Source organism: Sycon ciliatum, chromosome 1 (assembly GCF_964019385.1).
Source record: "Sycon ciliatum chromosome 1, ocSycCili1.1, whole genome shotgun sequence".
Classification (NCBI taxonomy): Eukaryota; Metazoa; Porifera; class Calcarea; order Leucosolenida; family Sycettidae; genus Sycon; species Sycon ciliatum.
The window spans coordinates 39,934,496-39,951,059 of NC_088643.1; the positions used below are offsets into that span (position 1 = coordinate 39,934,496).

At 47.2% G+C, this 16,564-nt stretch overlaps 3 protein-coding genes across 3 annotated transcripts; all 3 read right to left on the reverse strand.

Moving 5' to 3' along the window:
* Nucleotides 1-301: 301 nt before the first annotated feature.
* Nucleotides 302-3,536, reverse strand: LOC135825342 (uncharacterized). Its single transcript, XM_065338080.1, has one exon. The coding sequence runs from the start codon at nt 2,521-2,523 to the stop codon at nt 871-873; it is 1,653 nt and encodes a 550-aa protein (XP_065194152.1). The 5' UTR covers nt 2,524-3,536; the 3' UTR covers nt 302-870.
* Nucleotides 3,537-4,385: 849 nt separating this feature from the next.
* Nucleotides 4,386-7,471, reverse strand: LOC135825333 (inhibitor of nuclear factor kappa-B kinase subunit alpha-like). Its single transcript, XM_065338072.1, has one exon. It carries the CDS (start codon nt 7,288-7,290, stop codon nt 5,017-5,019), a length of 2,274 nt encoding a protein of 757 aa, XP_065194144.1. The 5' UTR covers nt 7,291-7,471; the 3' UTR covers nt 4,386-5,016.
* A 2,694-nt stretch (nt 7,472-10,165) lies between these two features.
* On the reverse strand, nt 10,166-15,672 carry LOC135825362 (protein unc-93 homolog A-like). Its single transcript, XM_065338101.1, has 5 exons — nt 14,336-15,672; nt 13,428-13,608; nt 12,375-12,562; nt 11,608-11,872; nt 10,166-10,708 (listed from the first exon to the last, which is right to left on the reverse strand). The coding sequence occupies exons 1-5, from the start codon at nt 15,014-15,016 to the stop codon at nt 10,488-10,490; spliced, it is 1,536 nt and encodes a 511-aa protein (XP_065194173.1). The 5' UTR covers nt 15,017-15,672; the 3' UTR covers nt 10,166-10,487.
* Between the last annotated feature and the right edge of the window lie 892 nt (nt 15,673-16,564).

Sequence of the window (16,564 nt, forward strand, 5' to 3'; positions counted from 1 at the left end):
TATAACTATTACTGTCTTATGACCAAAAGTACATACCCCCCCCCCCGTTATGTACTCTTGTTTATATGACTGTACAATACTCTCATGCACTTGTGATGTTGTTGCGGCATTCTACCCTGCCTTTACAGGCTCTATAATGTAGATCTACGCGTGCATGGATTCTCTTGGCAGTGGAAGGCACATCGTATTCGTAGTACGAAGATTGCTACGATAATGTTATTTTAATGTATATGGATCGATGTCTTCCACAGTGCAACTCCTTTCCCGCTATGACCTAACACCCAGCAGGCAGGCATGATCATGCAGCTAGTTAGCGACCTTGAAATCAAGTCAAATGGTCAAAAATGTCAAACAGTATGTTACTGTGCAATGAATAGAAAGGATTATCAGCTCAACAGTGCAGCAGCGCTACTATAAAAGCAAATATTGTGCCGTAACAAGAGCACAACGAATGCTGCGGGGAGAGGGGGGGGGGGGCAAGCAAGCAGTCTGGAATCTGGCTTCAACATTGTTGTTTTTAGTACTGTAATTAGGCCAATGCCAATGGTGAAGCTAACCGCTCAGTGACTGTGACCGTACACCGTGTACACTGCGATGTGGTGCCTAGACTGGGGAAGACACACTGACACTGGCCGGCTAGTGATCGGGACTTCAACTCCAGCACAAACTGAAACTGAACAGCATCAATTCATGCACCTGGAGTAAACGACTCAGCCAGCGCTTACTGGTGTATCAACACATCACAGGACACATCACAGGATACAGCTGTATATATCTATAGATCAGTTCACCTTGCTTGTACATGCACCGGCATGGTGGATCTTTTCACATTGCTAGTGCATATACCATGGTGGTCCTAGATTGGGCGCACTAAATCTGAGTTCTTGATAGAGTTTTGGTGATGGAAGGCTGAGTAGGAGTTCCACTTCGTTGAGGTAATGCAGGTGGTTTGACGCTTGGGCTGGCAGTTTGCAGGCGAGGGCGAGTGTGTGTGGCACTGTAAGGGGAAGACGCAGACGCTGGGTTGGTGAACGACGAAGATTTGCTTTGTATTGCTGGCTTTGCCTGGCCTTTGCCGAGAGCCGACTCGGTCATTCTACGTTGAACGACTGCAGCGCAACCACCGCTGCCACTTGGTTTGTGCGGCACACTGTACACTGGTTCAGATTTGATTGATGTCATTGATGCCGCCGCAGCATTGCTGCTTGCCTGCTGCTGCTGCCACTGGTGCCGCCGCTGCAAACCTGACCCGACGGGTAGTGTTTCAGGCGTTGCGGCATTCCTCACGTCAGCATACGGTTTGATAGGTGGCCCAGTTGAGCCAATTCTCGGCCGCATTGAGTTAATTGTCACTGCTTGGGATGCATACGGAGAAACAGTACTTGTGGCCGATTTTTTCCCTGGAGAGGTACTCAATTGCATGGACTTTGGAAGTGTGTCGAATGGAAGTGAATAAGGATCTTCCTCATCATGCATTGCGTAGCTTGCGACAGACTCGCCATACTGCACATCCACTGGAGTTGCATAGATGTGTTCAAACATACCATCATCATCATCAGCGGCAGCGTGCACTAAGGACGAAGCGGGAAGTCGTGTACTCGTCATCGCCTGCGCACCGCTGTTGTGAGCCGGTTTGATTATGCCGTGTAGCACTCCGTCAGCAGCAGCAGCTGCGGGTGTTTCAGTTGGGGATAAGCCCATGACAAGATGTATCCGGCCGTCGATGCTGGCCATGGACTGCCCTGATTGAATACTGGACACTCTTCCAGCACCATCGGCCAACTGCCCGTTTGTACCACCATAGGGGGGTAGTGTTTTTCTTGCGTGCCCCGTCGTACTCGTAGGTGTATGTGTAGTTGATGCCGAGGTTATCCGGGTACCGTCAGCTGCCTGTGCCATCGTCGCTAAACTAGCTGTACTGCCAGCAATATTGATACTGCTGCCCATTTCACCAGCCGCGCTACCAGCTGAAATGCGTTTCTTCAGCACACTGACGACTTGCTCCAGCCGCTCCGATCTCTGGATTGCCACGTTGCGCTCTTCAATGACCTCATTGCGTTCCCGCTGAGCAACCAGAAGTCTGTCGGCCAGTTCAAAATTCTCCTTACGCAATCTCTCAAATTCTTTCCTCATGATCTCTTCATCACGCTTTACCTGCTCAGTTCGACTTGCTATAGTCTCCTTCAGCTCATCTTCTTGTGAAAGCTTCTTTCCTAGAATGAACACCAGTTTCAAGTCATTGACTTCTTCTTCCAACTCAGCAACGCGTTGCAATGCAAGACGCCTGTCCGATGACAAATCATCAATAACCCGCTGGTGATCAGGTACGTTCGCCGTAATGGGGCGACTTAGCTCCTGCCTCAGCTCGCTCAATTCGCTGCTATGTGCCTTTAGACGGTCCTGCATTGCCAGTTGTGCTTGCTTCACCAGAATGTCTCCTTGCCGCTGCAGCTCGGTGACTCCAGTGGCATTAGCTAGCGATGCAACCATTTCGTGCATGGCACTCCTGTGTTCCAACATCATTAGGGACGTTATAAACTCAGTCTTGGATGGATTTTTTCAGGATATCAAAACGTTCCCAGTGCAACTGAGAGTCACTTGCCAAAACGTTGCTACTCCGCTGTTGAGTTCAGGAAAGATCTTGCTTTCGAAGTCTTAGAACTCGATTCAACCAACTACCACCACCGCTCTCCTCATTCCTGATCTTTCACGAGTGCCAGTAAAGATTATAAACAGAATCGGTTGTTCTAGCGGCACGGGTATGACGAGACTCGTAACCGCGATGCTGTTTGGAAACAGTGGGTGCGAGGCCTCCTCTAGGTGTGCGCCTTTCAGCGACCACGTAATCGTTACACTAGTAGTAGTAAGCCGAAGTGCGGCGCAGCAGGACAGACAAGCGCACCTCCTTCGACTTGTTTGTCCACGACCTATTTCGACTACACCCTGAAAAACCATTGATAACAAACTCGCAGGACCTCCCTCTCAGATCTTATCCCACAGACTCGGTGGCGCAGTCAGTGCAACAGTGTCCGATGCACGCGTCAACGTCGTAAATACTAGACTGACGTTAGGCACCTACAATACATACATGATTGTACATGTACCTAAGCCTAGGCCTAGGGCTAGGGCTACATCAGATTCTGTTCATGAAGCCTATACTATCCTACACCACCGAGTCTCTAAACACCAAAAATCAATAATGTCATGTCAGTTGCTTGGGGGAACTGAGGCCCGTGAGCATGAGGGCCAGGGGCCAGTACTGCAGTAGGGCCAATACCGCAATGGGGCGCTCATTCCAGCAGCGCTTGTTGCGGCATGACACGGGTAGATCTACTGTAGATCTAAACTATACCGGCATACAAACAGTAGTAAAACTGCCAAAAGGGAAGTCATTATTGACAGCATAGAATATGGCCATGTGCCAATGGCCATACAAGGACGATTACGTCGACCATGTAAATTGTTACTACAAAATACAATGACTATTGCTAGCTGATGCTGATACATGGTTGTACTAACCCCCTGCCCCTGGAGAGTGGGGGCAGTTCACAAGTACAAGTTAGTTCTCACTGAGTACGTGAGAAATCCGTAGTGGCTGAATAGCCCCAGTCGGTAGTAAGATATAAATAGCTCAGTGGCTGTCACTGTAGTGTAGAGTGTAGTGTAGTGATTGACGCGGGCCAATGGGCAGTGCAGGGAACCACTATACTCTACAGTCTGGCTACATTGTACTAGTAGGCATGCATCATTGCATGGCCTTCTTATGCTGACATGGCACAGAGTTAGGCCAGCCTCTACTCTACTCTAGATTGTCTACCATGAAAACAAGTTAAAACAACGACGACGACAACAACAGCAACCACAACAATAACAACAACAACAACAACAACAACAACAACTAAGAATAAAAGATTTCAAACAACAACAACAACAACAACAACAGCAGCAGCAGCAACAACCATGGCACATCAGTGCAAGAGGCACCGGATGGCAATGGTGATTGGGTGGGGGTGGGGGTGGGGACTGCAACATCACTAGTGTGAAGTATTCCAACTAAAGAAAGTACACGATAAACAGTTTCCAGGATGGCATACATGACATGTCTGTGAATGTCCAGGCCAACCAGGTTAATCTGAGCATGGTACTGAGGAATGCTTATGCCGGGCAGCTGCCGATTAGAAATAATGGTAAAGAGACGGTATGCGTTGCCCACACTGAGTCAAGCGGACATGGAAGCATTTCTGTTACGTGAGGCATTGCATAGTGTAGTGGCAGATAGAGGGCTCAGCCCCATCATTGAATTGCACAAAACTTCAAGGTGACAACAAGCCTACATAAAGTCACACAAGAAAAAGAACCATTATTTTGCAATATCGCGAGTGAAATAGAAACAAAAACTATAGTGTTCAGCTCTACTCACGGTAGGATGCTATAATTTGTAGAGTGAGGTATGATTAAATTGATAACGGAATTAGAATCTGAATGTTACCTCTGAATGGATACAAAAATTGAAAGTAACTAGTTGCTGCACTACTAGTAGTTTTGGGCAAGTCAAGCTCAATCAAATATCAACATGACGTCGTCAAGGTTTCTGCCGAAGACACCCGGACAGTGAGTATGCATGTGTAGTTGTGAATATGACCGACTACAGTAGTCCGACAGTTCAACTGCTCAGTGAACGCTCAAAACACATGATGGCGGTGGCATCATTCTATTTCAGGTAGAAGACACGGCGAAATGACACCAAATATCAAGGAAAGCTGGGCACAAGACCCAGAATGCCAACCACCATTATAGAAGACGGTAGTGCCATCATCGGATCAAACTCAGTGTGTGCAGAAAACGACAGTTGCTAACATTGCTCAGTACTTTCCGCATCTTCCTCAATTGCAGCAGTTAATCGCATGCATGTGCTGCAATTGAGGATCGCCGAAAAGCAATAGGTATGAACCATTCGTGCAGACAGTGCCAGGCACTCATATGATCAACAGCTGATAGATATCAGCATACAGTTCTCTAAGCGAAGCGATCAAATGCAGCTTGGCTCTCCCTCAGCACATCAATGTGGCTTGGTGACGTTGACGTGCTCTCCATGATAACTGGTTGATTCAAGAAGTTGCCCTGCGAGCGGGGAATAGTTCCCGAATGACCCGTCTGCTGTGGAGCTTGACCGGCCTGTGTTGATGGCGCAGGAAGAGGTTCAGCATCGCGTGAGAGCCTCTCGCCTGGGTGCGTTTCCTGCTGTGATCCCGCGTTGACCAGCAGGGCGCGGACAATGTCCCACACTTGCATCTGCACAGCACGCATCTTGTCAAGCTGCTTGATTTTCTCAGCAATGGGCATCCGAATATTGGCCAGGCGTCCCAGCTGGTTGACACAAATCCCGTGACAGACCAACATGTCGTACCAGTGGTCAAACATGCTGTTGGAAATGCGCTTGAAATCGGATGAGCATGCGTTCAGCAGGTCGGACATGGCCTCCGTTGGTGCTGCACCGCTGTTGCCTTCACTCTGCAGCTCCTTGAAGAGAAGCTCAGCATTCTCGACGTGCAGCTTGAATGACTCGTCGCACTGCGGTAGTGTCACCGCTTCATGGCGTTGCAGGTGCTTCACGCGATCTCTGACATCGCGGAGAGCGCACTGCTGTTCCTCCTCATCCGGCGCATCTTCATCATTGTCACTCCATTCCGACAGCGTCTTGAGCTGGTTAGATAACTCACTCTCCAGGCGGCGGGCAGATTGCTGGAGAGGCACTGGCAGCACGGCCAGGACAGAATTTAGGTGATCAAGATGCTCTCTTGCACTGTCGAGTACAAACTGAAGATAAAACTTCAGGCGATTGGCAGCATCGACGCAGTCTTTGTACTGCTGCTCTAGGCGTAGCGAAACTCGCATGACACCGAGTATGCACGCCCTCTGCGACTGCATAAGTCGCTGACTGGTGCGGAACATCTGGTGCGCCAGGAAGATGCTCTCTTCGTACGCCTGCTTGCGCTTGTCGTGGCTCAGCAGAGCAGTGGGTTCCCGCAGAACAATGTGTACAAGACCGTGCACAACAGTCCTGGGCTGTGGCAGGGTAAACCCTTCCGCAGTGGGCATCAAGAACAACCAGCAATTGTTATAGGCCAAGTCCTGCACCGACCGCGATATTGACGAATGTGCAGACACGCTCTGGCCAATGGCTGAAAGAAGCACCTGCTCCGGTACGGGGATATCGGCATCCGCCGCCAGTGTCTCTTGTAGACGAGCCATGGAATTGTCCAGCTCATCAACATCATACGAGTATGTAGTACACGTCTTGGCGTAGAACACGTGCACAACTCGTTTAGTGAGGATGCGTTCCAGCAGGTCAAAGCAATCTGAACGCGGGCCTGACCTGCGGTATCCACCACGCTTCTTGCCGCTAAAGTGCAGAACGGACCTGAGCCACTCTTCCAGCGCATGCCGGTATGGCTCGCGTATGCAGCAGATGTCAGGCAGCTTCGAGTGGAAGTGAGCGAGAACCTTTTCACCACCGGTCGACTCCAGAATACCGTAGATGTGCTTGTCCTCCTTCTTGGATAACTGGTCGTACCATGTGGCAATGCCGACTTTGTGTTGGTTAAAGAAGAACGGGCGCTTGCCAGTTATGCATTCAAATGCCAGCGTGCCAAGGCTCCAATACTCGGCCGAGTAGGAATACGAGCAATCAGCTATGAACATCTCAGGTGGAAGGTACACCTGGGTGCCTACAAATGATGCGGCCATGGACGTATCGCGCAGGTTCTTCGCATAGCCAAGATCGATGAGTTTGAAGGTGACGTCCGGCAAGCTGTTGTCTGGATCCACACAGTCCACCTGAGATCGAGACTTCCCAGCCCGGTGTTGAAGGACGATATTCTCTGGCTTCAAGTCTCGATGCATGATTTTCTGCGTGTGTAGATATTCCACACCGCTGCTGACATCACGCAGCACATCCAGGGCCGTGCGCGGCGACAATCCACAACGATTTGCTGGAGCTCTTAGCTGATCCCGTAGACTGCCGCCGCCACAGAATTCCATGCACAGGATCGGACCACGACTGGTTACATGCGACTGAATGGCATCTGGTAGCTTACGAGTACCGACAATATTATCGTGCGATAACATTCCCAGCTGCTTGATTTCATCGTCCCAGCGTTTCTCCATACCAGAACTGAGGTATTTGGGGATTTTGAGGGCTATAGCCTCTCCACTCCTCGAGTGCACCCATTTCTCCACGATTCCGAACGACCCTCCGCCAATGTTGGCGATTCTCTCCCAGCCACTCATGCTAATGATGCTATAAGTATACCCCCGGCTGCGCCCTATCGCCTAAAGATATGATGCTGAAAATCAGCAAAGAAGATCTATTTGCCCTCTGCCAGTTTACCTCTTCCTACCGGCATTGATGCAGTATGTAGTTTTGCAACAATCAATGACCATGGCATGATGACATACGGCTAGCACTACATGCGGACAGAGTAGATCTACTGCCGCTACTCCGTACTCGCTAGGTCTACAATCATGTAGATCTACGTGCGCTATGCAGATCGACAAAATTAAAAATTCAATGCGTGAAACATGTTTTGACTGTTTTGTAGGCTACATGTACATCCCACAACCAGGGAGTCGTAAAATACCTGGTATTTTACGACTCCCTGACCATAACATAAGCGCGTGAGCACCAAATATTTTGAAATAAAGCTGTGTGTACGTGTGGACCCTGGCTAGCGCCAGACGTTACTGAAGTAACGCTTTGTTTTGCTCTAATTGGTGCTTTTCTCCAATGTCATGCAGTCGTATTTATTCAGCTTTTATTTCTTGTGTACTTGCATACTGGTATTAGTTTAGTCCCACAATCTGCGATAAAATGATCCGCTGTAGCACCTACTCCACTTTTATGTTTATGTATCTATGTCATTCGGATCTTCCCAAGTTGTACAATGTACTGTTGAGATACCGAATTCAAATAAATCAATACCATACCATACCATACCAACGTCTTCTGCATAGCTGCGGGAATAAGCGTTTTTTAGTTTATACCCAACCCCTCCCTCCCTAGCCTAGGCCCTCCGCCTCAGAACGTAAAAAATGTTGACATACAAGCATACATGATTGTATTAGGCCTCGACCAAATATGCTTGCGCATATTTCCGCATATTTTGTGAGACAGTTCATTATGGCATATTGACCGACAAAGGGAATATTGGAATGAAGCCAGCATATAATTCAAATACTCGGAAGAAATGGAGGACAAAACATTCATATTATGGACAAAATGCGTTCAGAAATGCCTTTTATGGATGAATTTGGAATGGTTGAGGCGTTTGCTACATTTTCCCCATGGATGAACACTATCGCTACTGTTGCTGGGGACACACCCCAGCCATACAATTCCGCATGTGTTTTGATTTGCATCATAAGCATGATAGCTGTGAAGCCAATGAATATTCCAAGGTTGTAATTTTACTGAAATGATCTACACTTTCTGCTTATGTCGAGCATATTTTGGCATACTCTAATTTCAGAAATTTTCGGTGCTCAATATTTTCGGTATGAGGGCAACATGCTAGGTTAGATGAACAGAAATTTTCGGTACAGAGAAACAGTTCCCTATTGTATTATGTGTGTTAGTGTTTGTTCGGTGTATTGAAATTTTAGGTATGAAACAGACGCACCGAAAGTACCGAAAATAAAAGTACACCGAAAATTTGTGAAATTACAGTATTTTGGCATATCTTTTTGCATATCTTGCTAAACCTTTGGCATATTATGGACATTTCCCTTATATGCGACGAGCATAATAATTATGCTCTTTTTTTAGCATATTTGGTCGAGGCCTAGATTGTATACAATCATGTACTATATGCATGTATGACAGAAGTTGCAAGACTAGTGTACGTGTCACGCTCCAACGGCCATGTACATGCATCAATAAAATTTTTAATTGGTCAACCCCCTCCCACCCCATAACGAAATTATTTCGCCGTTTTGTGAAAAAAAGTCCGATATCATGGACGGCTTCTTACAGAGTATAGTATAGTACACTCTCGAATTAGTAGTTCAGAGCACAATCAAGTTTTTCATCAGTAAAAATATTAAAATTGCAATGGTTTGAGGAGTTGAAAAGTTCATACATGGTTGTACTGAAAGTCTGAAATGCATATTCAGGGCTACAGTATGAGCTGAGGGTTGGGTTTCAGATCAATATTTCTCAGCTCAGGCAATGGTGTGGCGCATATTTTGGGTAATCTACTCTTTCATCTTATTCTGTTTCTCAAGTCATTTTTTTCAAAAAGCAACCGTAAGGCCAAGTAAAAAAATTTGATTGTTTATCGTCCGCGCCCACCCCAAATTTTCACCCTCCGCCGAATTATTTTAATTTTTAGTACTGGTAAATGTACTGTATGTACTGCGGTCTACAGCCTTTAATCAGCATGGCCGTAGATTTTCGAAGGTCAAGTCCACAGACAGAGAGACTGAACCATAACTTAGTTGCCTTGGGCTTGAAAAGTGAAACTGATCATAAAAGTAAGTAAATTATCGTATCCGTTCCCGAAGGGAACTCACGACGGCCGCTAACACCCGATAAACCCTAGCGGCAGATGCAGCGCCTAACGGTGGGGGTGAGTGGGTAAGTCTCACAACCACTGGCACAAGTGCCGAAAACGACCCCACTAGCTGCATCCATGTACCCCTTGTGCCTGATCATAAGCTGCCTGATTTTCTTCGTTTTTCTACGTAACGTTGGTTGTTCAACTTTCCATTATCCTCTGGGGTTGTCAACACCTGCCCTACAGCCATAAATGCATAATAAAAAATAAAATTAAAAACCTCCTGTCCGCCCCGATTTCTCGGGAAAATCTGACGATAAACAATCAATATATTTTACATGGCCTAACAAGAATAATTATAATTTTGCCAGCTTTGACCCCAAAGCACGGAATTGGGGAAAACCATGTAAATCCAGGCTCTTTGACTCCACTTGCAACAGCACATAATCATTGTGCGGTTCGAGCCCCAGTTGAAGTACTTTTTTTTTTTTTTTTTTTTAATTTTGGACGCTTTTCGGATTCCAAATTTCGTGGTACTGCCCCATGTACAATAAAATCACCAAAGCAGGGAGTTGTACCCAAACTACGACTCTCTGCACCAAAGTCACCAATGAGAGACAAAGGAAATAATTACATTCAATTTTCAATATTGTCGACGTAAACTCTCAATATTCAAAACATTTGCAAATGTTTGAAGCCATCCTGACCGATTTGGATGGTTCTTGTCTGGCTCTGGGGACTGATGTCAGCTCCCCATATTAAGATTTTAACCGTGTGTTCCATTTTTGTACAGGAAACTTTGCATGCTCAAGTTGTAATTCACAAAAAAAAGTAGTTTAGTATTACCGTAGTAGCTCCTTGAGGCCCATCTCAAGAAAGGAGTTGTCCTCATGGCTGCTGGTACGTGCAGCTGGCAAGAGTGCAAGTCAAAGGCTAGAGATATTTGCTTCTCTTCTGCTCCCTGTACCATCTGATCTCACTGACAATGTATAGTGTTACAGAAACTGAAAGTACTCCTACCAGGATCCACAGCTTAACCGGCATTTCCAGGGCGTTGCCATACGCAAATGATATGCAGAAACCGGCAGATTGCCAGAGACGGTAGTTGGCAAAGGCTGATTCTTGATCTCGAGCGAAAATGATGCCAAACACAGCTGTAACACAAGCAGAAAATGATGCCAAGCACGCCACAATACAAGAAGATCATGATGCTAACTAAACACAGCTGTAACACAAGCAAAAGGTACAATTAGATCGCCTGTATTTAAAGTCGTATGCAAAATTCATGTAGAAGGTAACAAAGATCATAGCTTGTAGCACCAGGAGCTAACGTTTCTTTTAACTCCAATTCAAAATGAAACGCACTGAAACGCTACCTTATTTTCCGGAGTATAAGCCGTACTTTAAACGCTTGTGATTCACCCAAAACAATTGGTGCGGCTTACACTACGATGGGCAAATCAACCGTGATATACAGGGTGCTGTAGATGTTTGTATTTCGTGACTGAAAATATACATGAGGCTTATACTCCAGAAAATACGGCAATCGAAGCAATTTCATCTGTGCTCTTGGACAATGCAAAGCAAAGAACACCCTTTACCAGTACATGCAGTATATTAATATTATGTACCAACTAATTCCTATAGCAACAAGCTCTGGATTAGCACAGTACAGTCATGTACATGCAGTACAAGGCTGCTAGAGTGTCATCAGTTACCTCAGGTCTCTAGGCAGCAGCATCACCCCTCCACCCCTCCACCCCTCCACCCCCTCACCCCCCCCCCCCCTACATATACTGAAGTACATGTACATCACATGTTTGAAGTTGCACAATCACCATGGCAATATGATGTGTAGACCCATAAAAGGAATAAATTCTTGGTAGGAGGGAAGCAAACCAACACACGAAGCACAGAAATAGTTTTTGACTAGGCTTTTCGTACCATTACTCTTCCAGTCGAATACCACATCATTGTATTCGACTTGAAAAGTAATGGTATGAAAGGCCTAGTCGAAACTACATGACATAAAATGAGGCATTCAGCTACTTACTGTTCAGCTGTGTGTTCCAAACGGCATCTACAAATCCCCAACTTGAAGCAACAATGAAGACAGCCAGCAAATCTGGCTTCCGTATCCAAATGATGAGAAAGGCTATGAGTGCAGCGTTGACCAATGCCCCAGCCAGAACAATAGGCACGCGGCCGACATGAGCTGCTAGTCGGCCGCACAGCAGACTACTGGCTGCGTCAACTACACCCAGCACTAGCATGACATAGCCAACCCAGCCGATGCCAAGGCAATCCGTGATGTAGTACTGGACGATGCACAGTGACATGCGCAAACACACACACACACGTGCAAACACACACACACGTGCACACACACACACATGTGCACACAAAAACACACACACGTGCACACACGCATACACATGTGCACACACACACACACACACACACACACACACACACACACACACACACACACACACACACACACACACACACACATGTGGGCATCTACTTGAAGCATGCCGATAGCACAGTGACAAACACAGTCAAACTCGAATACACGTACTGCACTGAGGTACAAGCATGTACTGTAATTTCAAGAGTATACGCCGCACTTTAACCACCAGTAAGTCACCAAAAAAGTCCGTGCGGCTTATAACACGATGGTCGAATGAACTGAGAAATACAGGGTAGATTTCGTTCCCAAAAATGTGTGTGCGGCTAATACTCCAATGCGGCTTAAAACTGTTACTCCGGAAAATACAGTACTGCACAAGTGTACATGCATGGAAGTAGTTTGGTTACCTTAGTGAATTCAGCAAATATGTAAGCTTGCTGCATGCCACTGTAGATGACGACAGGGATAAGGAGTAACATGTACGGATCAATCACACGCCGTAGCGTCGCCAGACACGATGACTTCAAATCGGTGGCCTTGTACTCGGAGACGGACTTGGACAGGGAACGGAGGCAGAACAAGCATAGCAGAACGCCTGTGGAACAAGAACATACACACATTGTGTTTATGTATGCATAGGCAGGCAGATAAACAGACAGATACATACACAGACAGACATGGACGCACACATAATAGTACACACATCCACAAAAGTATACAATGATGATACTTGCCTACCACTGAAGATACCTAAATGCAGCACCGCAGCAGACCACCTCGCTACATACATTCAGCAGAGACTAGCTACTGCCACTGATTCCTGGGTGCCCGGAACCCCCCCCCCCCCCCCCGTTTTCGCTCAAAATGCAGGATTTTGCTTCATTTTTTGAAAATTTTCCCGGGGAAGGCCCCCGGAACCCCCCCCCCCCTTTGAAGGACACCACGTACTGGCGCACACGCCTGCTGACTGCCTGTACATATCCTCCAGGCAAATGCTGGTCAGCATGCCCGGGAGTCTTCAGCCGCACGGGTTACAGCATACGTACGGGATGGCCGGCTTCTACGTTCAAGAACATTCTGACCAGACCGACTGTACAGCAGAAAGTGGCTATTCCACGGCACTAAGGACCCATCGCGATCAGGAACTGAAGCACTGGAAACCCACCAGTAACCGACACAAAGGACTTATCGCAGCCATAGACCGAAGTGGGAAACCTACCACTAACAGGGGATGCGGTGTTGCGACTCCAATTCCCTTGCTATATCAGGATCAACACCCTACTTGCCTGAGGATCGTGATTTAACGTGAAACTCGGGAGTCGCAACACAGCTTCCTTTCTCTCCATTGTATCGGGAACGCTCTGCCTTCTCCTGGCATTGGGCACTCTTAAGGCAGTGGACCCCCCCCCCCCCGCGCCCTACCTGGCTACTTGTACACATGTAGTACACCACACGCTTACCAGCCACGTCACAGGCTAAGTAGACAGACAGGAGAGTGTAGCGAACCGAGTCCTTGACATCAGTGCCGCTGCTAGTATTGTTACCCGTGGCGTTGGAGTGCGAACAGGTAGCGTTTTCATCCAGCTGTTGACCAGCGCCGGTTGCATGGAGGGCCAGTGACGATATCAGATTGCCTGCAATCTGAGCACGTGAGCATACAGAGCAGAAACAAACGAACACACATGGCCTTGTAAGAGACAACAAAGCAAACAAACTAATTTGCAAAGTGCACTGGATTTCTGCGGCCCATGTAGCACTGGATTTCTGCGGCCCATGTAGCTTTCCAGAATGAATGCTAACAGTTGTGGCTCCTGGCTATTAGTGACTAGGCACCAGGTGTGCGCAGCAAGAACAACCGATTCCCTCAGTTCTCAGTGACATGTTGCAACACACGGTGGTGCCTGCGCTGGCGCACTGTTGACTGCACCTCTCGGACAGAACCGTGACAGGCAGGCCGGTGCGTTCATGAGCAGTACCCGAGTAATTGTCATGACAACCACTTGGCATCATGCTCATTCTGTACCGTGAACCCAAGACATAAATATTGACATACAATCATTGGAAAGAGGGAAGATACTTGCCAACTGTGCACATGCATAGTTTCTGCTGGGATGACAGCTAATCCATAGCTCAGTGGTTAGAGCATTGCTAGCTTGAAGCGAAGGTCCCTGTCCCCCCCCCCCCTCTCTGGTTCAAGTCCTGGGGTGACAGTCAATTTTTTCGGCAGAATTTTTCTGTTTGCATCTTTTCCTTCAAACCAATGAGTGCGTGACAATAGTTATATACCAGTACTTCTGATACGTCCATACACCAAGCAAACGTACCTGTGTAAATCCATACACCAAACATGCATTCCAAGCAAACGTACCTGTGTAAACTGAAATATGAGGAAGAAGATGCCATTAAAGCGTCCCAGGACTTTGTCTATTGTGCTTTCTGCTTCACCAGCAGCAGCAGCACTGCCCTGTTTGCTAGATCCTACGGTAGCCGCCGGTGTCTTGGTGTATTCATGATACATGTGTGCGCTGGTGGTGACGTAGATCTGCTGTGCTGTCCATAGTGGTGCGGACGCCAGGCCAAGCAAGCCGCACGCCGGCAACAGCACGTACTCAGACGGATAGTAGTTGGCCGCGGTGAATGCGCAGTGTATGCTCATGCAGATTACCATGGTGATGCGGGGTGAGAGACGCTGAACAAGAGGCGGCGTGATGAAGCAGGACACGAGCAGCATGCCGTACAGCACGGCCAGACAGGTCTTGCCCGACGTGTTCAGCGATGCCTGCAGATTCTGCAGCGCCGAGTACGCTGTGAAGACGAAGAAGAAACAGACGCTCATCATGATCAAGTTGACGAGGTGATAGCGTGGCTGCCGTGACTTGGCCGGCAAGTGAGCCACTCCGACACCGTCACCATTGTTGGCAACGGCATGGCCATCATCATCAGGCTCATAGAGAGCTATTTTATCATCGCCGCCTTCACTTTGGTCATGCGATAGGAGAGGTGAAACAGGCGACCGCTCGTCTTCTTCATCAGTATTATGCGTTGCCATGGTACCGGTATATCACACCGTACTCTCTTTCACAATACTGTGTCTGTGATAACTACACAATACTGTGTCTGTGATAACCAAATAAACAAAACTCACTTATTACTCTAGTATTCGCGTAGAAGAAGTTATCAGGAAAGATTCCTTTTCCGGGCTTGGTATGAGCTATACTATAGAGCGGCTATACTGAAAAGCGGCTTGGCATGATAAGCCAGTGTAGTCAGGAAGCACAAGCTGAACGGTACCCGAAGTCCAGTAATGACCGACTGCACTTTAGTCTTTAGCTTTCCTTTTCTACTGCAGTACTACTTGTAGTGAGTAACTCAGTATGCCGGTGATGAGTGTTACTACTGCCTTTACTTCTAGTCAGGACTGGCCGCGTCTCAACGTATCACGGTCACAGGCTCGAAACAGTCCTTGGCGTAGCCCAGCTTGCTCTTTAGCAATGTAATTAAATTGTTATGCTCGCGGCTGCAGACTACCATGTACTACAGTGCCCGCTGAGGCCCTTGCCGTAGCGCACGTATCTATCCATTGTATTTGCCCCAACCACACGGACTCTGCGACTAGTCGACTGTGGTCCTCGGTGGAAGAATTTCAACCAGAGGATCGGACCAGTGATGGTGCTCTCCGGAGCTCCCAAAATACGATACACTGCGTTCATCGGTCCATGATACAAGCGCCTGAAAAAATGGCATATCGGCGTGATCATGGTGATATCGCTCGCCATTCTTGACAGCATTTCAATGATTTTTGGAACATGTAGAAGGCTAGCTAGTCACGTGCAGTGGATCTACTCAGTAGCCTAGTGATGTACATCACGTGCATGCACATAAAAACTGGTGGACAGCTAATGCCAGTAGGTCTACAGGCTACAGTAACTGAGTGATGACTGATGTATCCACAAACAGATTTTATTTCCTGAGCTATTGAGTCACCATGGTCACTGGCCGCAAGTCCAGCAAACAACTGGCAAAGTATGTCAATTATTTTGTATTTTATATACTGCTTACAAGAATGACCTCTTAAACCGTTTCAAGTGAACATTTATTCTTTAACTTAAACAAACAAGCAATGTTTAAATATTGCATTAGTACTAGTATAATATTATCGGTCCTAAGAATGGACTTTGTGTAGCAAAACATACAAGATTAGGTATCGCCTGTAGTAATAACATCTGTCCAATGCAGTTCTGATCCGACTCCCATTGCATCGTAGTGCTGCAGATTCAACTGTTGTTGTCATGTATCCGTCATGCTGCATAGCCAGTATTAGCCACATGGTAAGCTTATGGGACTACTGTAAATATACAAAATTTCGGCGCTGCAAAATTTCGGCTTTTCACGATTTTTGACATTTCGGCGGCGATTTATTTTCGGCGTGGGGTAGAGGGCACGGTATAGTGCGACAGATGCTGTGAAAAATTTCATCGGCGTTTTAATTTAGGCGTTTTGGGTCGGTGCCGAATATAGCCGAAATTAAATAGCTGCCGAAAATTTGTATATTTACAGTATGCACACCCGCATGCACGGCAGCGATACATTGTATGCA